This window comes from Oncorhynchus masou, chromosome 15 (assembly GCF_036934945.1).
Source record: "Oncorhynchus masou masou isolate Uvic2021 chromosome 15, UVic_Omas_1.1, whole genome shotgun sequence".
NCBI classification, from domain to species: Eukaryota; Metazoa; Chordata; class Actinopteri; order Salmoniformes; family Salmonidae; genus Oncorhynchus; species Oncorhynchus masou.
This window is the reverse complement of record NC_088226.1, coordinates 19,514,617-19,537,635: the sequence shown is the minus strand read 5'-3', so window position 1 is coordinate 19,537,635 and position 23,019 is coordinate 19,514,617. Positions and strand designations below refer to the sequence as shown.

The following is a 23,019-nucleotide window of genomic DNA, read 5'->3' as shown; positions in this document are numbered from 1 at the left end:
CCCCAAACATCACTGCTCTAGAGGAGATCTGCATGGAGGAATGGGCCAAAATACCAGCAACAGTGTGTGAAGACTTACAGAAAACGTTTGACCTCTGTCATTGCCAACAAAGGGTATATAACAAAGTATTGAGAAACTTTTGTTATTGACCAAATACTTATTTTCCACCATAATTTGCAAATAGATTCATTAAAAATCCTACAGTGTGATTTTTCTGGATTTTTTTTCTCATTTTGTCTGTCATAGTTAAAGTGCACCTATGATGAAAATTACAGGCCTCATCTTTTTAAGTGGGAGAACTTGCACAATTGGTAGCTGACTAAATACTTTTCTGCCCCACTGTATATGCTACAGCCTGTATTCAGAGCCATATTTCTAATATATGTCTTTGCATATATTGTCAATTTTTAACAGGTTAAAGAAATTGGCCGAACATGGCAAGCTCATTGAGGGTCTTGGTGAGTTAGAGAAAGATAATATATTTGCTCTTTTCGGTCACTGCATTTAACATACACAACCGGGTAAAGAACAATTATACACATAAGATGTACCACAAAGTAAACTACGTGCCCTACCTTTATAGTCTCCCTCATTGAAATGTCATGGCTGAGGTAATATGTAATGATATTTCAAGCAGGGAAACTGAAGCATACTCGTGGCCCTTCTTTGGACACAGTGTTAACTAACCTCCAGACGAGCTTCAATGCCATACAACTCTCCTTCCGTGGCCTCCAACTGCTCTTAAATGCAAGTAAAACTAAACGCATGTCTTCAACCGATCGCTGCCCACACCTGCCCGCCCGTCCAGCATCACTACTCTGAACGGTTCTGACTTAGAATGTGGACAACCACAAATTCCTATGTGTCTGGTTAGACTGTAAACTCACTGGTCACCCCCAAAGCCAATTCCTCAATTGGCCGCCTTTCCTTACAGTTCTCTGCTGCCAATGACTGGAACAAACTGCAACAATCACTGAAGCTGAAGACTCATATCTCCCTCACTAACTTTAAGTACCAACTATCAGAGCAGCTCACAGATCACTGCAAATAGCATCTGTAAATAGCCCATCCAACTACCTCATCCCCATAATGTTATTTATGTTTTATTTTGCTCCTTTGCACCCCAGTATCTCTACTTACACACTCATCTTCTGCACATCTATCACTCCAGTGTTTAATTGTTTTATTGTAATTATTTCATCATTATGGCCTATTTATTGCCTTACCTCCCTTATCCTACCTCATTTGCACACACTGTATAGATGTTTTCTATTGTATTATTGACTGTATATGTTTATTCCATGTGTAACTCTGTGTCACACTGCTATGCTTTATCTTTGCCAGGTCGCAGTTGTAAATGACAACTTGTTCTCAACTAGCCTACCTGGTTAAATAAAGGTGAAATGAATATACAAAATAACGTATCAAGTTAGGATAATTAGGTTAAGTTTAGGAAAAGGTTTAGGGTTAGCTAAAATGCAAAACATTTTTGAATAGTTCGACAATTAGGAACCCTTCAAGCCATGAAAGAAGGACAGCCTCTGTCGCGGGGGATGATGACATCGGTGAATAAAATTCCTAAATCCCTTTCGAAATCAACTGTTTTTTTTAACGTATGACTGCATTTCGTCATATATACGTAGAACATAACGTCACCTTTAAACATGGTTAGCTCAATTGTCGTGAATTCTCATGATTTTGAAAATCGTATGAATTTTTAGGAATATATCACGATTTCACACTTAATTTGTTTATGTAATTATTTGTTTATTTATTTACATGAACTGAACAATGCAATACAGCGTTTAGCTGCCAATGTTGTACATCATGACAAGAAACTAAACCTTTATTGGCTTTAGGCCCAAAAATAAAAACTGTGTAACGCTGCATTATAATCTACAAATCTCGCTATTCTCTAAGATTTTAGCCTGTCACATTTCAATAAGAGTGTAATCTGTTTGAGACAACCCCATGATCAAAGAAATGTTCTGTTCTGTTTGAAGTGATGTCGATAGGCCAGCAGGGGGCAATCTTCCCGCTTAGCGGCTATTGTGAGGACAACAGAGTGGATGGAAGCTTAAAATTCATGTATGTGGACATACGCTACAGTAGTTAGAGCTAGAGAAGATATGAATGCTTAGAATTCCTAAATTGCTGTATTAATCACTTGAAAGCCATTCTCAACTATGTGTGTTAAAATACAAGTTGAATACATTGGGAGATAAAATCAAAACAAATTGTATTTGTCACACGCAGTGAACAGAATGTATAAAAGGTGCAGTGAAATGCTTGCTTGCTTGCTAGGCTAGCTCACTCAACATTATTATTACATGCCTGTTGCATGTATAAGCAATATGGTTAAATAGTACAAAACTGTATGATTTTTGGTCAAATAGGGCAGATACACACCTGGTTTCAGTTCTGTTTGCTTTCCGGGCAGCACACGTAACCCAATACAATGTGATTGGTCAGGCTTTTCTGGAACCTCATCCACTTCTCTGTGGACTCATTGACATGAAGGATTTAGCCAATTGCCCTGCCGTTGGCAGATGTTTTTACACAATGAAGTGCATCCTCCATTTTGACTTAAAAAAGGAACCTGTTCGGATAAGTGTGACTCATGTCACAATGTCCGTCTATTATGGATCATTCCAATACCTTCTTATTCATGTGATTAATTTAGCTCATCTCATCTTAAATAAAATAAAATATATACATACACTGTCCTCACCATATGAATTTGGACGTATTGGGTGGATAAATGGGTCCCACAGAGGTGCCAGTCCTACACTGCAGATACATCCTCCTCCTCCAGTCTGGTGTTGCTCCTTAGCTTGTCCAAGTATGTATTCTCTGGCCTTCCCCTTCTGCTGACACCGTGCTGTGGTTGCCAGATTAGTTCACTAAAGCTGTTGTTTTTAGTTAGGCTATGGAATACATATCATTTCCTGGTATTTCATGTACCCTAACCGTCCACCAGAAAGAAGCACTATTTATCATTTGTGTGAATCCCACTAAAGTATAAAGCTCTAAATCAAAACATCACTTTGGACCTTGGTTAAATAAGAAGTAGTGACACAACACAAACATAATGGAACGTGGTGAAACATAATATTATTATTGTTATTACTATTATTGTAACTGTTTTTTTTAACATATTTCTTTGTTCCCTCACAGTAATCAACATGCAAAATAGAATACAGAATGAAATAAGTTAAAACGAACAATGGTGACGCTGGCACGTGACCCCACTCTCAGAAGTTGTGATATGCAAGAAACACATTTCCATTACACATTTTTACAAGAAACACCCACAGGTGACAAATTTATAAGCACCCCCAAAATTGTTATTATGCCTTTCCCTAACCTTAACCCAAAAATTAACCTCAGTCAAACTATACCTAAACTTAACCCTTGTTCCTTAACCTAAACTCAATTAATTTTACCGCTACGACTAAATTAAGTTTTTCTTCTGCCGGTCTAATAGCCACTACCTATTTTTATACATTGGGACGAACATCAGCATAGTTTTTAATGACCCCCGAGAAGCGAATTACTTTGACCTCTTTGGTTTTGGCCTTGAAGTCCTGCCACAGGTACTCTGGAGACAACACCTTGCTGGGCTTGTTGTCGAGCAGGTACCTGTTGAGGTGGCTCTCCTCCTGCCAGGCAGCCTCAATGGAATTCCCCACATCCTCCTCAAACCGGGTCCGACATACCTTTGTTAGTGTGTACACATCTTCCACGAACCCTCCGATCATAGCCCCGCCATAGTAGTAGTCTCCCTCATCCATGGGGATGTAGGCCGTCGAGGCTGGACGCCGTTCGTACGGGAAGCGGTCACGGGTCTGCTCGTAGTAGCCTGGGTGTATCACAGCAACCAGCCTTCCAAGAGACTCGGACCCCCAGTGAGCGTGGAACTTGCTGTCTACGTCCAGACAGAAGATGTAGTCGGCCTCCCTTCTGATCTGACGTTCGATGGTGATCTGGATGATCTCCATCCTCCGGGCTGATATCTCCTGCCAGCGGTTTGAACCCGGGACCTGGATCACACTCAAATGTCTCCCCTGAGACAGGTTCACTGAAGGAACATCGTGGGGACGATCAGTGAAAACGTAGTAGCGCACGTGGAAGCCGACCATGAAGTGCTTCTCTGCTGTCTCCAGAAAATCTTGGAGAAACCTGACGTATCTGTCAGTATTTAAAGGCATACATAACACAATGATTAATAAGTGCCTGGCTTAATGACACAACAGCAGTAGGTCGTAACTGAGATTTTGATGTCAGCACACTTCTAACTGATGGGGTGGCAGGTAGCCTAGAGGTTAAGATTGGAAAGATCTGCTGTTCTGTCCTTGAGCAAGGCAGTTAACCCCCAACATCAACTACTCCCGTGCGCCATTATTCCCGATTTAAGGCAGCCTCCTGCAACTCACTGAATCATGACAGCGTAATTACATTTTATTACCTGCCATGTTACATCAGGTACTTATTTCCTTATAGTTGCATTGTTGAAGAAGTATTGATAGTTCAACTTCCCTTTTGAATATTCGTCAAAAGTTGTACTCACTTTCCAACGGCAAACACAGTGGTTGCTACGGTGAGGTTCATGGGCTTGTAGATGTTGTCGATTAGCACAGCGTCAAAGGTGCCTTCCCAGACGATGGGTGCCAACCATGGGGTCACTGACACCACATCAGTACATCTAGAGAAACAGAACAAAGGTCTTTCCTGACTGACCAGAGCCATGTTATGATCTCAATACTTCTATGATACTGGCAATTAAACAACCTTGAAACAAGCTGTGGTGTAATAGGCTACACCTCCCCACACTAATGTGTCAGACACTAATGTCAGGTGTGGCCTCCTAATATATCAAAGCTCCCCACACTGATGTGTTAGACACTGTCAGCTAATATTACTTTAATGCCCAAGATATTGAAATGACATTCCATGAGCAGGTGTTTAGTGAGTCCTCCAGACCAAAGGCAGTGGGGATGACCAGGGATGTTCTCTTGATAAGTACATGAATTTGGCAATTTTTCTGGCCTGTTAAGCATACAAATTTGTATGAATATTTATAGGTGTCAGGGAAAATGTATGGAGTAAAAAGTACATTATTTTCTTTAGGAGTGTATTAAAGTAAAGTTGTCAAAAATATATATATATATAGTCAAGTACAGATACCCCAAAAAACAAGTAGTACTTTAAAGTATTTTTACTTAAGTACTTTACACCACTGGTTTTAATACAAGAAAAAGTTCATTGACAAATCAGACCACTGGATGCCTTTCCACACAGATTTATTTGCTCCGTGGGTCTGTGAAAACGATGCAATTATTTTGAAGACAATAAGGGCACAAGGCGAGACCCAGATGTAGACACGGGAGGCAGATGGTTTGAGTCTTTGATATTTATTAAACAATCCAAAAGGGGTTGGCAAGAGAATGGTCGTGGACAGGCAAAAGGTCAAAACCAGTTCAGAGTCCAGGAGGTACCGAGTGGCAGGCAGGCACGAGGTCAGGGCAGGCAGAATAGTCAGGCAGGAGGGTATACGGAGTCCAGAAAACAGTCAAGGGTCAAGACCGTGAGGACTAGCAAAAAGAGAATAGAACCAGGAGTACAGGAAAACACACTGGTTGACTTGAAAAACATACAAGACGAACTGTCACAGAGAGACAGGAAACACAGGAATATATATACACCAGGGAAAATAAGTGACACCTGGAGGGGGTGGAGACAATCACAAGGACAGGTGAAACAGATCAGGGTGTGACAAAGACAGGTTTATATCAGTGAATGTAATTTAACTGTTATAGCATTTCTAAGTAGCAGCCAGTGCGGAAAATACAAAACAACTGATTGTTGTGATCTGGCTGTCAATGAACAGCAGGCAGCAGCTAAAAGGTATTTGGGCAACATTTCAAAATATCATGACGGTAAAAATCTGTTTGAATTGGTAAGTGACACTGGAAAGTTGGTGGGTTATAATGTCCTCCTCATATTATAGGCCTAAAATCTGTGTATCCACTATTTTCATTGGCCTATGCTATTGGTTGCATTTAAGTTAATGCTAAATTCGCTTTATTGATCTCAGTATGTAAATGACAAAGTAGCTTATCATTTGGGTGATATAAAAATATATAATTATAATGTCTCCAGTCATGGAAAATAATGTAGAATTGCAGGAAATTATTTTTAGAAAAGGCCCTCTTGGACCCACACACCCCTCCTGTTATGAAACTCTGAATGCCCTGGCAGCCAAATCTGTCAGGGAAACTACTATGATAGAACATTCAGATCTTTCTGCCTGACTGTGGCGTTCTTTACCCAAATTGTTAAGATTTTCTTGTGATCGCAACAAAACAAATTATTTTGCTCAAATAGAGATTAAATGGTGTTTTCTTTGAAAAGATGGGCCTGGCTGAGAATATAACGTTCCGTTTTCTGCCTGAGTGTGGTGCTGTTTACCACAATTTTATGGATTATCTTGAGACAGAACAAAACTGCTAAAATCCCAACATAACTTTAAAACTACAATGTTACCTTTTAAAAGTAAAAAGTACCATGACTTGTGGGGGGAATTTCTCAGTTTCTAACCCTCAATTGTATTTTCTCTGGAAACAATAAAACCATAAAATAATTTCCCTTAATACAATCCAAGCCTCAAACCACACCATGTGAGTAAGAATCAGACAATACTGTGACTTTCATTTCACACTATAGCGACATTAGGCTGTAATAGATTAACTTGATCTTACCTGTTGAGCCTTTCAGAGAAGAAGCTGAAGTAGACATACCTTTGGGGAAACAGGAGAGAATCAGTTCAAGTCTGTCATGAAAACATTTATGGTCTATTTACACTAACAAAATGTTACTTAGACATCAGATTTTCAACTTTGGTTTAAAACGTAATTTATACCCTTACACAAGTACACCACGTAAGGACGTAATTAGCTTCGAAAAATGGCAACACTGCATAGTTGCGTGGAGTTACGCAAATGTATGCAGCCTGGTAATGTGTATCTTATTGTGTAGGGTGTAAATTAGGCTTTACACTATCCTTACATTACCTTGGATGTGGTGTGGCCAAAGCCACATTCATGCTGCCTGTGTGTATGTTCAGCTAGTAACATACTGTTAATCCCATAGTATGTAGTAGTATATACAGGTAGGCAAGATATTTAAAGTATACAGGAAATTATCAATTCAACCATATTGCACATAATGTTGCACACTTGAAAAATGCAATGATTCACGAGTGTGCAGACATTTTTAAAGGGCAGTTTTTTTTGTTTGTTGATAATACAACAAATGCTGTACTGATATTAATTGCATGTAGCTTCAGAGAGCCATTGTCTTTATTCAATACCACCCAGAGAGGGGTATGTGGTGTAGAAGTGTACAAAGATACCTAGTTAGTATATTGAATAGTTTGATTTAAATCTTGAAGTTCAATGACTGTTTAGTTAGTGCTTCCCTCAACATAACCTGTTAAATCATTGTGTTAGCTTTTGTTTTCCTTTTTGATGAGGCTGAAAAGACAGCCTGTCATTCAGTTTGCACTGACTATTGTGGAGGAGGGAAAAGAATTGTGGCGTTCATATGTGTGGGAATTCCACATTTTTCCACTCCACCCAAACTAAGAACCTGTTTGTACCTGTTCTTGTTTAAACATGAATGGGTGGAGTAATATGGCAGTTTGCCTTTTGGCAGTAGTCGGCATGGTCTGGGACTCAGTGGCAAAATATATTGAACTTTTTTGGTGACTGACATTTAACTGTGTTGGCCATGTATAACCCCTGGGTAAGAGGGTGGTTTGCCACGTGGCTGTGGTTTAAATTTGTAAATTGCTAAGTTTGTGAGAGAGAGAGATATATTTAATGGCATCTTGAGAATTTAAATGACTGTTTAGTGCTTCCCTCGGACTACGCCACATTTAGACACTTTTCTATTTCTTAAATGTATTACTTAGACAGGGTCTAAGGGGATTCGATAGCGACAGCGTGCGAGATAAGTCATGACCCAATGACTGTACCTGCCTGAACAAGAAACTATTGAATCCAGTTTTTATATGCTACACCCCCCTCCCCAGATCAAAATCTAATATGGTTTGCAATGTTTTGTTCGGACTTGGTAGATAAACAGGTGTGTGAAGTAAAGGCAGGTGTGAGCGCAAAGTGAGAACAACCTGGAATTGATTTGAGTATTGGGTGTAGGATCTAAATACTGGAATGAATAGCTTCTTGTTCATTGTTCGGCGACGCAAACAGCGATTCCCACCTTACAAAAAAACTTGATTTCACATATGGAAAATGACATGATTTCACCCGTGAAATTTTACGTGACATATTAAACTGTGGTTTTGGAACACCACATGCTATTTTACGCGATCACATAGCATTTCACATGTGGATTCAAATTTTCACATGATGCCCTGCAAACAAAAAGTCGATAGAATGTCCCCTGAACATCACGAAATAGCCACAGTTTTTTCCACTTACATATTTGGTGACACTGTGTTATCCTCAAAGTCGACAAAGATGGAGTTTACCTTGTCCGGGGGAGCAAGACGTCAGTGTATGCGACGTGACTGGTTTTCCCTTTATAATCCGTGATTGTCTGGAGTCCCTGCCACATGCGTCTCATGTCAGAGCCGTTGAATTGCGACTCCATTTTGTCTCTGAACTGACATTTGCCTGTTTGACGTAACTGCACTGTTTGCAACCACATTCCCAGTCACCTTGCCATGGTTAAAAGCGGTGGTTTGCGCTTTCAGTTTTGCGCGAATGTTGTTATCTGTCCACAGTTTTTGATTTGGGTAGGAATAGTCACAGAGAGAACAACATCCCCTATACAATTCCTGATGAATTCAGTCACTGTATACATCAATGTTATTCTTAGAGGTAACCTGGAACATATCCCAGTCCACATGATCAAATAAATCTTGAAGCATGGATTCTGAAAAAGTAGTCCAAAAGACGTTGGCTCATGCTTACTGGGTTGTAGTTTACCATGTCAGCCCACAATGGAATTTTATGAATGCCAATCCACGTGGTAGGCCCACTATTTGTAAAACAGGCAGTAGCATTGGATTTATTAGACCTGATTACTGTGACATATCAATTTGGCTATTTAAGCTTTGAACATCAGCTACCCGACTTTATCATTAGTTATCGTGAGCCTATTTACAATGTGTTTACACAGCGGGAAATTAAGAAGTGTTTTATTTTTTTGCCAAGATCAGCTTGTCAGTAATTGATAGATACAAACTTGAAACCAGTGATCGTGACAATGGAGTAAAACTCCTGAACAACAGTTGTGATTGTCCATTTTACTTTGACCTGTCCTGTTTTCAGGACATGGTGTTTGTTAACATAACAGCACATTTTTTGTTGATTGGGAGACATGAAGGTTAGGCTATTTGATCGGTGAAACCTGCATGAAAAAAAAAGTTTTTGCCTCATTAAATTGACATATATTTTTTTTAATCTCCAACCAGAAGACATGGCTTACAGGCAGCATTCGCACTGAGCTAAAGGATAGAGCTGCTGCTTTCAAGGAGCAGGACTCTAACCTGGAAGTTTACTAGAAATCCCACTATACCCTCTGATGAACCATCAAATATGCAAAGCATCAATACAGGACTAATATCGAGTCGTACTACACCGTCTCTGACGCTCGTCGGATGTGGCAGGGATTGCAAACCATTACAGACTACAAGGGGAAGCACAGGCGAGAGCTGCCCAGTGACAAGCTTACCAGATGAGCTAAACTACTTCTATGCTCACTTTGTGGCAAAACACTGAAACATGCATCAGAGCACCAGCTGTACCGGAAGACTGTGTGATCACGCTCTCCGCAGCCAATGTGAGTAAGACCTTTAGACAGGTCAACATTCACAAGGCCGCAGGGACAGACAGATTACCAGGACGTGTACTGCGAGCATGCACTGACCAACTGGCAAGTGTCTTCACTGACATTTTCAACCTGTCCGAGTCTGTAATACCAACATGTTTTTTTAAGCAGACCACTGTAGTGCCTGTGCCCAAGAACACTAAGGTAATGTGCCTAAATGACTACCGACCAGTAGCACTCACGTCTGTCGCCATGAAGCACTTTGAAAGGCTGGCCATGGCTCACATCAACAACATCATCCCAGTAACCCTAGACCCACTCCAATTTGCATACATGGCTCATATCAATACCACCATCCCAGAAACCCTAGACCCACTCCAATTTGCATAACCCAACAGATCTGTAAATGATGCAATCTCTATTGCACGCCACACTGCCATTTAACACCGGGACAAAAGGAACACCTATGTGAGAATGCTATTCATTGACTACAGCTCAGCGTTCAACACCATAGTGCCCTCAAAGCTCATCACTAAGCTCAGGACCCTGGGACTAAACAGCTCCCTCTGCAACTGGAACCTAGACTTCCTGGCGGGCCACTCCCAGGTGGTAAGGGTAGGTAACAACACATCCACCATGCTGATCCTCAAGACAGGGTCCCCTCAGGGGTGTGTGCTCAGTCCCCTCCTGTACTCCCTGTTCACTTATGACTGCACGGCCAGGCACAATTCTAACACCATCATTAAATTTGCAGATGACAACAGTGGGAGGCCTGATCACCGACAGCAATGAGACAGCCTATAGGGAGGAGGTCAGAGATCTGGCCATGTGGTGCCAGGAAAACAACCTCTCCCTCAACGTGATAAAGACAAAGGAGATGATTGTGGACTATAGGAAAGAGAGGACCAAGCACGCCCCCATTCTCATCGACGGGGCTGCAGTGGAGCAGGTTGAGAGCATCAAGTTCCTTGGTGTCCACATCAGCAACAAACTAACATGGTCCAAGCACAGACAGTCGTGAAGCGGGCATATTCCTCCTCAGGAGACTGAAAAGATTTGGCAGGGGTTCTCAGATCCTCAAAAGGTTCTACAGCTGCACCATCGAGAGCATCCTGACAGGTTGCATCACTGCCTGGTATGGTAACTGGTCAGCCTCCGACCGCAAGGCACTACAGAGGGTAGTGCGTACGGCCCAGTACATCACTGGGGCCAAGCTTCCTGCCATCAAGGACCTCTATACCAGGCCGTGTCAGAGGAAGGCCCTAAAAATTGTCAGACTCCAGCCACCCTAGTCTGTTCCCTCTGCTACTACACGGCAAGCAGTACCGGAGCGCCAAATCTAGGTCCAAGAGGCTTCTAAACAGCTTCTACCCCCATTTCTTTTATTTTACTTGTTAAGCCAAGTCCCAGTAGTTAACTCTGGTGGTTGGAAAACTCTGGTCTAAATGGCAAGGATGTAACATTGAAGGTGCAGCTTTCACCAAAGCAACCGCCGACTCAAATCAGAGACTATCAGTATGCTGTTCTCTGTTAACTTTTGCTGATATTTCTGTAGTCAAATCAGGGTGTTCTATTTTTGATTTGGTAAGCCATTGACCGGGTGAGTATATTTCATGATACCTTTTTGCTGCAACAACTTGCTAAAACAAGGAGCAACAAAGTTTAATCATGTTGTAAAGAGTCCCATGTTACTGGGGAAAGCAGCTGTTCTTTCCACAACATAAACTAACCAATCCCAAAGAACTGAAATATACATTTAAGATGGAGAGGATGATTTTATGGGAAACCCTGGCCTAAATGGCAAGTGTAAAATGTTGAATGTGCTTTTGCCTAGGTGACCTAAGACTTTAGTCAGATGTGATGTTCTGTGTTTGCCATTTGCTGATATTTCTCAGTCAAGTCAGTGTGCATTGTTTTGAAAAAGCACTACTTGAACCTTTCAAATGTTTTGGACAGCAGAAAAGTGTTCAATGCTTATTACAAAGTTGTATGTTTAATGCAAAGTTTACTCTAACTAAAATACATTTGAGTTTGCTAAGAGGGGTTTTCCTGCAGAAGGGTAATTGTGGTGCCTCATTTGTCTGCTTAACAATATCTGTTGTATTTCTTTTAATCTTTTCAAATCTCACCACTAACCTCTTATTCGTGATATACAGTTGAAGTCGAAAGTTTACATACACTTAGGTTGGAGTCATTAAAACTTGTTCTTCAACCACTCCACAAATTTCTTGTTAACAAACTATAGTTTTGGCAAGTAGGTTAGGACATCTACTTTGTGCACGACACTAGCAATTTTTCCAACAATTATGTTACAGACAGATCATTTCCCTTAATTCATTGTATCACAATTCCAGTGGGTCAGAAGTTTATATACAGTAAGTTGACTGTGCCTTTAAACAGCTTGGAAAATTCCAGAAAATCTTGTCATGGCTTTAGAAGCTTCTGATAGGCTAATTGACACCATGTGTCAATTGGCGGTGTACTTGTGGATGTATTTCAAGGCCTACCTTCAATCTCAGTGCCTCTTTGCCTGACATCATGGGAAAATGAAATCAGCCAAAAATTGTCGACCTCCACAAGTCTGGTTCATCCTTGGGAGCATTTTCCAAACACCTGAAGGTACCACCTTCTTCTGTACAAACAATAGTACTCAAGTATAAAAACCATGGGATCACGCAGCCGTCACACCGCTCAGGAAGGAGACTCATTCGATCTCCTAGAAATGATTGTACTTGTGTGAAAAGTGCAAATCCATCCCAGAACAGCAAAGGACATTGTGAAGATCCTGGAGGAAACCTATACAAAGTATCTATATCCACAGTATAACAAGTCCTATATCAACATAACCTGAAAGGCCGCTCAGCCATGAAGAGGCCACTGTTCCAAAACCGCCATAAAAAAGCCAGACTACGGTTTGCAACTGAACATGGGGACAAGGATCGTACGTTTTGGAGAAATGTCCTCTGGTCTAATGAATCAAAAATATAACTGTTTGGAGGACAAAGGGGGCAGCATCATGTTGTGGGGTGCTTTTCTGCAGGTGGGACTGGTGCACTTCACAAAATAGATAGTAGGAAAAGGTAGGAGGTAGGAAAATTATGTGGATATATTGAAGCAACCTCAAGACATCAGTAAGGAAGTTTAGAGCTTGGTCACAAAAGGTTCTTTCAAATGGACAATAACCCCAAGCATACTTCTAAAGTTGTGGAAAAATGGTTTAAGGACAACAAAGTCAAGGTGTGGCCATCACAAAGCCCTGACCTGAATCCCATTGAAAATTTGAGGAGCAGAACTGAAAAAGCGTCTGCGAGCAAGGAGGCCTACAAACCTGACTCAGTTACACCAGCTCAGTCAGGAGGAATGGGCCAAAATTCACACAACTTATTGTGGGAAGCTTGTAGAAGGCTACCCAACATATTTGACTCAAGTTAAACCATTTAAAGGCAATGCTTTCACATACTAATTGGGTATATATAAACTTCTGACCCACTGGGAATGTGATGAAAGAAATAAAAAACTATGATTTATTTCTACTATTTTTCTGATATTTCAATCTTAAAATAAAATGGCGATCCTAACAGCGAATATTTACTAGGATTAAATGTCAGGAATTGTGAAAAACTGAGTTTAAATATATTTGGCTAAGGTGTATGTAAACTTCTGACTTCAACTATGTCATTTGGCAATTTGGGTAAATTTTTAGAAGGATCAGAACCATCTTTGAAGATATCCCTCTAGTGGTGTGGGGACTGTGCTTTGGCAAAGTGGGTGGGGTTATATGCTGCTTGGTTGGCCCTGTCCGGGGGTATCGTCAGACAGGGCCACAGTGTCTCCTGACCCCTCCGGTCTCAGCCTCCAGAATTTATGCTGCAATAGTTAGTGTCTTGGGGCTAGGGTCAGTCTGTTTATATGTGGAGTATTTCTCCTGTCTTATCTCGTGTGAATTTAAGTATGTTCCCTCTAATTCTCTCTCCCTCCAGGAGGACCTGAGTCCTGGGACCTTCCCCCAGGACTACCTGGCTTGATGACTATTTGCTGTCCCCAGTCCACCATTATTAAAGTGGCTGGAGTTGAGTCAGTGTATTGGCAGCAGGCACTCAATGTTAGTGGTGGCTGTTTAACAGTCTGATGGCCTTGAGATAGAAGCTGTTTTTCAGTCTCTCGGTCCCAGCTTTGAGGCACCTGTACTGACCTCGCCTTCTGGATGATAGCGGGGTGAACAGGCAGTGGCTCGGGTGGTTTATGTCCTTGATGATATTTATGGCCTTCCTGTAACATCGGGTGGTGTAGGTGTCCTGGAGGGCAGGTAGTTTGCCCCCGGTGGGGGTTGTGCAGACCTCACTACCCTCTAGAGAGCCTTACGGTTGAGGGCGGAGCAGTTGCCGTACCAGGCGGTGATACAGCCCGCCAGGATGCTCTCGATTGTGCATCTGTAGAAGTTTGAGTGCTTTTGGTGACAAGCCAAATTTCTTCAGCCTCCTGAGGTTGAAGAGGCGCTGCTGCGCCTTCTTCACGATGCTGTCTGTGTGAGTGGACCAATTCAGTTTGTCTGATGTGTATGCCGAGGAACTTAAAACTTGCTACCCTCTCCACTACTGTTCCATCGATGTGGATTGGGGGGTGTTCCCTCTGCTGTTTCCTGAAGTCCACAATCATCTCCTAAGTTTTGTTGACGTTGAGTGTGAGGTTATTTTCCTGACACCACACTCCGAGGGCCCTCACCTCCTCCCTGTAGGCCGTCTCGTCGTTGTTGGTAATCAAGCCTACCACTGTTGTGTCGTCCGCAAACTTGATGATTGAGTTGGAGGCGTGCGTGGCCACGCAGTCGTGGGTGAACAGGGAGTACAGGAGAGGGCTCAGAACGCACCCTTGTGGGGCCCCAGTGTTGAGGATCAGCGGGGAAGAGATGTTGTTACCTACCCTCACCACCTGGGGGCAGCCCGTCAGGAAGTCCAGTACCCAGTTGCACAGGGCGGGGTCGAGACCCAGGGTCTCGAGCTTGATGACGAGCTTGGAGGGTACTATGGTGTTGAATGCCGAGCTGTAGTCGATGAACAGCATTCTCACATAGGTATTCCTCTTGTCCAGATGGGTTAGGGCAGTGTGCAGTGTGGTTGAGATTGCATCGTCTGTGGACCTATTTGGGCGGTAAGCAAATTGGAGTGGGTCTAGGGTGTCAGGTAGGGTGGAGGTGATATGGTCCTTGACTAGTCTCTCAAAGCACTTCATGATGACGGAAGTGAGTGCTACAGGGCGGTAGTCGTTTAGCTCAGTTACCTTAGCTTTCTTGGGAACAGGAACAATGGTGGCCCTCTTGAAGCATGTGGGAACAGCAGACTGGTATAGGGATTGATTGAATATGTCCGTAAACACACCAGCCAGCTGGTCTGCGCATGCTCTGAGGGCGCAGCTGGGGATGCCGTCTGGGCCTGCAGCCTTGCGAGGGTTAACACGTTTAAATGTCTTACTCACCTCGGCTGCAGTGAAGGAGAGACCACATGTTTCCGTTGCAGGCCGCGTCAGTGGCACTGTATTGTCCTCAAAGCGGGCAAAAAAGTTATTTAGTCTGCCTGGGAGCAAGACATCCTGGTCCGTGACTGGGCTGGATTTCTTCCTGTAGTCCTTGATTGACTGTAGACCCTGCCATATGCCTCTTGTGTCTGAGCCGTTGAATTGAGATTCTACTTTGTCTCTGTACTGACGCTTAGCTTGTTTAATAGCCTTGCGGAGGGAATAGCTGCACTGTTTGTATTCGGTCATGTTACCAGACACCTTGCCCTGATTAAAAGCAGTGGTTCGCGCTTTCAGTTTCACGCGAAAGCTGCCATCAATCCACGGTTTCTGGTTAGGGAATGTTTTAATCGTTGCTATGGGAACGACATCTTCAACGCACATTCTAATGAACTCGCACACCGAATCAGCGTATTCGTCAATGTTGTTATCTGACGCAATACAAAACATGTCCCAGTCCACGTGATGGAAGCAGTCTTGGAGTTTGGAGTCAGCTTGGTCGGACCAGCGTTGGACAGACCTCAGCGTGGGAGCTTTTTGTTTTAGTTTCTGTCTGTAGGCAGGGATCAGCAAAATGGAGTCGTGGTCAGCTTTTCCGAAAGGGGGGCGGGGCAGGGCCTTATATGGTACCCCTGGTTGCGCAATCGATATGCTGATAAAATTTAGGGAGTCTTGTTTTCAGATTAGCCTTGTTAAAATCCCCAGCTACAATGAATGCAGCCTCCGGATAAATGGTTGCCAGTTTGCAAAGAGTTAATTAAAGTTTGTTCGTTCATGTCTGTAGTGCTTTGAAGAGGGGGATGACTGCGACAGCTTTCCAGTCATTGGGGATCTCAGACGATACGAAAGAGGTTGAACAGGCTAGTAATAGGGGTTGCAACAATTTTAGCGGATAATTTTAGAGAGGGTCCAGATTGTCTAGCCTGGCTGATTTGTAGGGGTCCAGATTTTGCAACTCTTTCAGAACATCAACTATCTGGATTTGGGTGAAGAAGAAAGGCTTGGGCAAGTTGCTGTGGGGGGTGCAGGGCTGTTGACCGTGGTAGGGGTAGCCAGGCGGAAAGCAAGGCCAGCCGTTGAAAAATGCTTATTAAAATGCTCAATCATCGTGGATTTATCGATGGTGACAGTGTTTCCTAGCCTTAGTGCAGTGGGCAGCTGGGAGCTCTTATTCTCCATGGACTTTACAGTGTCCCAGAACATTTTGGAGTTTGTGCTACAGGATGCACATTTCTGTTAGGAAAGCAAATGCTAGCTTTTTCAAACTGCCTGTGTATATTGGTTCCTAACTTCCCTGAAAAGTTGCATATCGCTGGGGCTATTCGATGCTAATATAGTACGCCACAGGATGCTTTTGTGCTGGTCAAGTACAGTCAGGTCTGGAGTGAACCAAGGGCTATATCTGTTCCTGGTTCTACATTTTTTTTGAATGGGGCATGCTTATTTAAAATGGTGAGGAAAGCACTTTTAAAGAACAACCAGGCGCAGTTTCATTAAAACAATGTAACTTTTTTTCATAACACATGACATTTTCACATATGTTGATTTTTGGGGAGCTGCTAGATGACAAATGAGGTTGAAAAGTGATAATTTCCCTTTTGTTGACTTTGCCACTGAAACAATTATTTTGCCAGTTTTCTCTTGCAGAAACACCATTGCAGTTCAAATTAAAAAGTCAGCAATAAAAGTGAAGTTTCAAAGGTCCTCTGAAGTTTGTTACTTTTATGCATATTCCCATGTAGGTGTTGCTGCATTGAATATTATATTGAATCTCCCACCGCCCAGTCCCTAGCCAGGTTTTTCCTTACTGTAAGTGTGATATCAGATCGGATCTGTGTGGCTTGCATGGCCTGTTTACAACGAGATAGCTTAGATGGTTTTAAACTCCAGCAAGAAAAGCTGCAGTGAACTTGACATTACCTAACTGACAACCATATGTACTGACAACCAGTTATTGTAAAATGCACAGTAACCTAATGGTAGTAACTTCATCTTTTTTTGTGTTTTTGTTTTACATTCGCTTACACACATAGTGAAACCATTAACTCATATGTACCTAATCATCAGACCAAGTCTGCAAGACTGCAAGCACATTATCTGCTTTACACTCAGTTTGCAATTGCAAAACACTTTTAAACACAGTTCTCTACATTATACAGATAATTTAAAACTAAACAGGTCTTGTGTTCCGTTTGGAAAACTCTGTCATTGCAAATGCCACACACATTTACCGATTACCTACACCCAATGTTCACATGGCTATTTTCTACACTTAGAAATCAAAGCTTGCGCACTCAAATAGGCTTCAGGTTGGCTTTCTTGGTTTGGACAACAATGGAGGCCAATTTTGGAGAGAGAGAGAGTTAGGAGTGAGAGAGAGGGGGAATCAGAAGAGGACAAGGTGGAGGACAAGGACAAGCCTATTTGTTAATCTTCTACTATATTTGTTTTGTCTGTTACTGTTCATCCTGAAATCTGGATGAAAATGCAATGTTTTGAGAAAGAAATACATTATATTTCCCCCTTGAATTTCTGTTTATAGTGTAAATATATACAGAACATGCATACATACTGTTTATATTTGTGCATGTACGTGTGAGTGCTATGACAAACTCTACTACCTCTGTTAGCCAAAATACGAAGTATAGAAGCAATGGACACGATTTGGTTTCTTTTAGCGCCCATAATGAAATTCTTCAGAAAATGGGCGTGACTTTACAACCTTTTGTAACGACGTTCTTCGTTTGTCGAAAGAGAGTCGGACCGAAATGCAGCGTGTTGGTTACTCATGTTTTTTTTTTAATGAAACAAAAAACGGAACTATACACGAAATAACTAATAAATACAAAACAACAAAACGGAACGTGAAACCTATTACAGCCTATCTGGTGAACACTACACAGAGACAGGAACATTCACCCACAAAATACAAAGTGAAACCCAGGCTACCTAAATACGGTTCCCAATCAGAGACAACGAGAATCACCTGACTCTGAGAACCGCCTCAGGCAGCCAAACCTATGTAACACACACCCCTAATCAGCTACAATCCCAATAACTAAAAAACCCCACTAAGAATTACAACAAACAATAAACCCATGTCACACCCTGGCCTGACCAACTAATTAACTAAAACACAAAATACTAAGACCAAGGCGTGACACCTTTTCAGATTTGCAGTCGAAGTCAGACGAGAACAGATACAAATTCACTTTTCAAATAAGTTACGTTGGCTGACAATTTGTTAGCTAATCTATCCTTACGAACTGCATGACATATCGGTACATACTGCTGTAAGGATATGTTAGCTACCTAACGTTAGTTGGTTACTAATACAGCGATTTTGCCAGTATATTAACTATGCTATCTAACTAGCCAATGTTTGACTTGATTATTCACGCCATTCTTAGCTTAGCTAAGTGGCATAGTTGTTGTGCGTTCTCGATGAACATTGTTAATTCGGGTACGTTCATAAATACACTGACTATCTACTCCGATTTCAGAGCACTCATCTGAGTGCCAGAGCCCAGAATAACTTGATTAATTTACGAATTCTCAACACCCGTTGAATATGTCCGGGGTCAGTAAACATGGATAAAAAGCATAATTAAATTGTTGCCAGCAGCACAGTTATAGTCACCAACGCTCTGGATAACAAACAGCCTAACGAGCTCTACGAGTAAAATGGTCAGAGTGAGGTGTTCTCTCATTTGTGTCTGGAAGTAGCTAGCAAGCTATACAATGTTAGCCAGTTAGCTTGGGTGCATGACTGCTGTTGTGAGGTCAGAACGCTCGGATCAACCATACTCCTCGGACAGTGTCCAGTGTGAGCTCTGAACACTCCGAATTTGCAAACGGACAATCTGACAACACTCTGAATTTACGAACACACTGCGTGTTCACTCTGATACTCTAGATTGAATTTACGAACACACCCAAGATGTTTGGAACTAGAAGCACAAGCATTTTGCTACACTCGCATTAACATCTGCTAACCATGTGTACGTGACAAATAAAATTTGATTTGATGATGTCTAGCTAGTTAGCAAGAAGTTGCATAGCAACAGCATCAACTTCCGGTAGACAGGTGTAGCACTAGTACGCTCAACTGAAAGGATACCGTTCGTTTGCAGTATACTAAAATTAACTTAAAGTATTTGGTATATACTCATTAATTAAGTGATAATGCCTAAGAAGTCCGTGTTTGGAGGATATTGGCACGGTGTTGTTACCATTAAAAACGTTTTTTTGATTAATTTATTCATAATATTTCATACTTCCATAAGATATAGTCCCGACTGTCACGCCCTGGTCGAAGTATTTTGTGTTTGTCTTCATTTATTTGGTCAGGCCAGGGTGTGGCATGGGTTTTTGTATGTGGTGTGTTTGTATTGGAATTGTAGCTTAGTGGGGGTGTTCTAGTTAAGTCTGGCTGTCTGAAGTGGTTCTCAATCAGAGGCAGGTGTTTATCGTTGTCTCCAATTGGGAACCATATTTAGGCAGCCATATTCTTTGAGTGTTTCGTGGGTGATTGTCCTGATGTCCTTGTTCTGTGTTTATCTACACCAGTATAGGCTGTTTCGGTTTTCGTTACGTTCTTTGTTTTGTAGTGTTTTTAATTGATTCGTGTTTTACGTTTGTTTATTAAACATGGATCGCAATCTACACGCCGCATTTTGGTCCGACTCTCCTTCCCACCTAGAAAGCCGTAACACCGACACAAATCTAGGGTTGCTACCCAAGCCGGCTGGTCGTTCATTCTATCGGTTCGTTTGCGAGAGACGCGACCCAGCCATTCAGTCTTTTTGTTCTGTATCTATGGTCGTTCGTTCTAAATGTTTCATTTCTATAGTAGCTGGCAATGTTCTTTTCCCTTACTTGCTAGCTAGCCAACTACCGCTAACTTTCATTAACGTCAAAAAGTGCAGCCAGAATAACAAAGTAGCTGCATTTGCATATGTTTAAGCTGTTTTCAAGTGACATTTTATTAGGATACATCCATATTGAATTACTTCGTAAAAATAAATGGATTCACAAGGCATAACTAACATTAACAAAGCATTATTCTAAGCATGATCAGAAAGTGAGAGAAATCATAGCCTGAAAGGCCATGCCCCAAAAGTCCACAGCAGGAACAAAAAAGAGAAAGAACAATGAATCTTAGACCCTTTTATAAGCATCTGAGCTGTTGACCAATAGTGACTATAAAGTTAACCTCCAATCAGATATGACTTACAGTACATGACGTAACCTCTGCCTCTCAGAGGTGAGACAATGGAGGTTGGCAAGATCAAAACAGAGAATGATGAATTCCTAAGACAACACAGAGGAAATTCTTACATTCTTGCAGATGATAAGACTCACAGACGTAATTGCAGCCAAAGGTGTTTCTACCATGTATTGACTGAGCTTTTTAAGTTTGACAATAGAGTATTCTTTGTAGATTGTTGACAAAACAAATTAAATTGATTTTAATTACACTTTGTAACACAATTATATTGGAAGAAATCCAAGCGGAAGGAATACTTATGCAAGGCACTGTATTTTAGACCAGGGCTCTCATCCCTGTTCCTGGAGAGCTACCCTCCTGTAGGTTTTCACTCCAACCCCAGTTGTAACTTGATCCAGCTTATCAACAAGCTAATTATTAGAATCCAGTGTGCGACAGTATACTAGCTTTGGAGTGAAAATCTACAAAACATTAGCTTTCCAGGAACCGTGTTGAAGAGCCTCGTTTTAGACCATGCCCCCAAATTATGCTATTGAGTCCACGCCAGCATATTGCTCTACCTACATTTTAAACATTGACTATATTGTGAAGAAAAATGTACCATTCTACTAGATTTTGCACACATGTACCCTTAAAGGTACTGACCTGTACCAGGTGAGGACCTAAAAGTGTGTGCCACAAGTTCATATTACTATCCTACACTTGTAATTTACATAAATTCAGTGAAAACCCACAGTTCTCATTCTCTCTCGCTCGCTCAAGTGCTAAAGCAGCAGAGGGAATAAATGTCCTATTACTGCAGGTCCTACAACTGCGACATTCAAATACACCGACATTTATTTGAAATGCAGCCATACACATAGGCAATCGTCGTGTTATATATATATATATATATATATATATATATATATATATTTCTCAGGAGCACTATGGTGAATATGTCTTATGAATAAGTTACTCATCAGCACAGACATAACATTGTCCCCTCCCTCTACAATTATTGTAGATCTGTATTGATCATGGGCTTTTATTTTGAAAAATACTTATGAATGATAATGAATAAATGTGTCATGAAGGTGTACTACAGTACTTACAAAGGTGTTACAACTGGTTTCATTAAGTTGAACTACGTTGTCTTGAGCGAGTGAGAATGAGAACGGCTGGTTTTCATTGCATTCATGTGAATGACGAGTCTCGTTTGAATTTCCCGCAGCACAGAAATGACCTGTGATAAGTGATCAAATTAGAAAATGACATGAAATGTTTTATGTAAACTTCCAAGTTTAGATAAGCGCATACAACACAAAATCAATAAAATTATATATTGTTGTATAGGGTGAAGAAATTACCTAATACATTGGCTACATTTACTGCTACTATTATAATACATTCACAAATAATACAATTAAGAAAAGATACATTTTAGGCAATGCTGATATTATTTGTCAACACCAGATATTGATAAATAATTTATGTAATTTCAGTTTGAGGTATGTTACATCGTTAATCTTGATTAAATCTAATTTCTTATTCATCCAACCCTTAGATTAGAACTCACATTCAAGAAATATATCTAAAAAATGACATCTCAGAGCGCTTAGAAACTAACATAAAATTATTCACAAAAGCCCCTTATTTAATCACAGAACAAGGAATAACCTGGAAGTAATGTCAAAATGGTTTACATACCCCAGAAGCAAGAATATTCCAGCAATAACAAGCAGAACATATGGCTTAATAAAGCGCATTGTTCCTCCCAATATTGTCACAAAAGGATTTAGTTTATCCTATTATTAATACTGGTCACAAGTACGACAGTAGATAAATCTATCACCAGTAATGTAAATCAATCCTTGTCTGGATTTAGGACCCAGTAAAATGTTTGATATCCGTTTAAACTGGTGGGACAGACTAAATGTGTGTGTGTGTATGCATGTTGTGTAGCCTATGAGGGAGTGGTTGAATTGTCTCTGTGCTTCCTCTTTTGGCTCTTTCCTTTTTTCTTTCTCTTTGGGTGATTCCCAAATAACTCCCTTCCCCTTCATTTCACATTCATGCACGCCTCTTTGTCATATGCAGAAGCAGGGTGGGGTAAGCAGGAGGCTGGATTTAGGAACACACGGACAACACAGAGTGCTGCAGACAGGCGTGTGAAGGCCAGAGCGGGAGAGATGAGCAGAGGCAGCTGCTGTCTGTGTTGCTTCTGTTCATATAACCTCAGACACAAATGACTGCAGTTCAAGACCATAGAACGTACTATAAGCTAGCTAAACGGAATATCTTGCACTTCATTATTCTTTTGGAGGTGTAAAACACACAGAAGGGGACATAATTGTATGTGTTATGGTCTTGTGAAGGCTGGCTAAATTCTGTCAAAGAGTATGTCTACAGATTCTCTCTGTTTTTGTTTTCTTGTAAAT

The 23,019-nt window shown here is 41.4% G+C and overlaps 1 protein-coding gene across 2 annotated transcripts; it reads right to left on the bottom strand.

Annotated features, from left to right (window-relative positions):
* Positions 1 to 1,352: 1,352 nt before the first annotated feature.
* On the bottom strand, positions 1,353 to 22,543 carry LOC135555835 (globoside alpha-1,3-N-acetylgalactosaminyltransferase 1-like). Of its 2 annotated transcripts, XR_010457903.1 has the most exons (5): positions 22,289 to 22,543; positions 6,762 to 6,800; positions 4,571 to 4,705; positions 2,732 to 4,191; positions 1,353 to 2,498 (listed from the first exon to the last, which is right to left on the bottom strand). XR_010457903.1 is itself a non-coding variant. In XM_064988596.1 (4 exons), the coding sequence occupies exons 1-4, from the start codon at positions 22,345 to 22,347 to the stop codon at positions 3,501 to 3,503; spliced, it is 924 nt and encodes a 307-aa protein (XP_064844668.1). In that variant the 5' UTR covers positions 22,348 to 22,543; the 3' UTR covers positions 1,354 to 3,500. The 2 variants fall into 2 exon arrangements, 1 of the variants encoding a protein (XP_064844668.1); XM_064988596.1 differs by having other exon boundaries at positions 1,354 to 4,191.
* Positions 22,544 to 23,019: the final 476 nt, after the last annotated feature.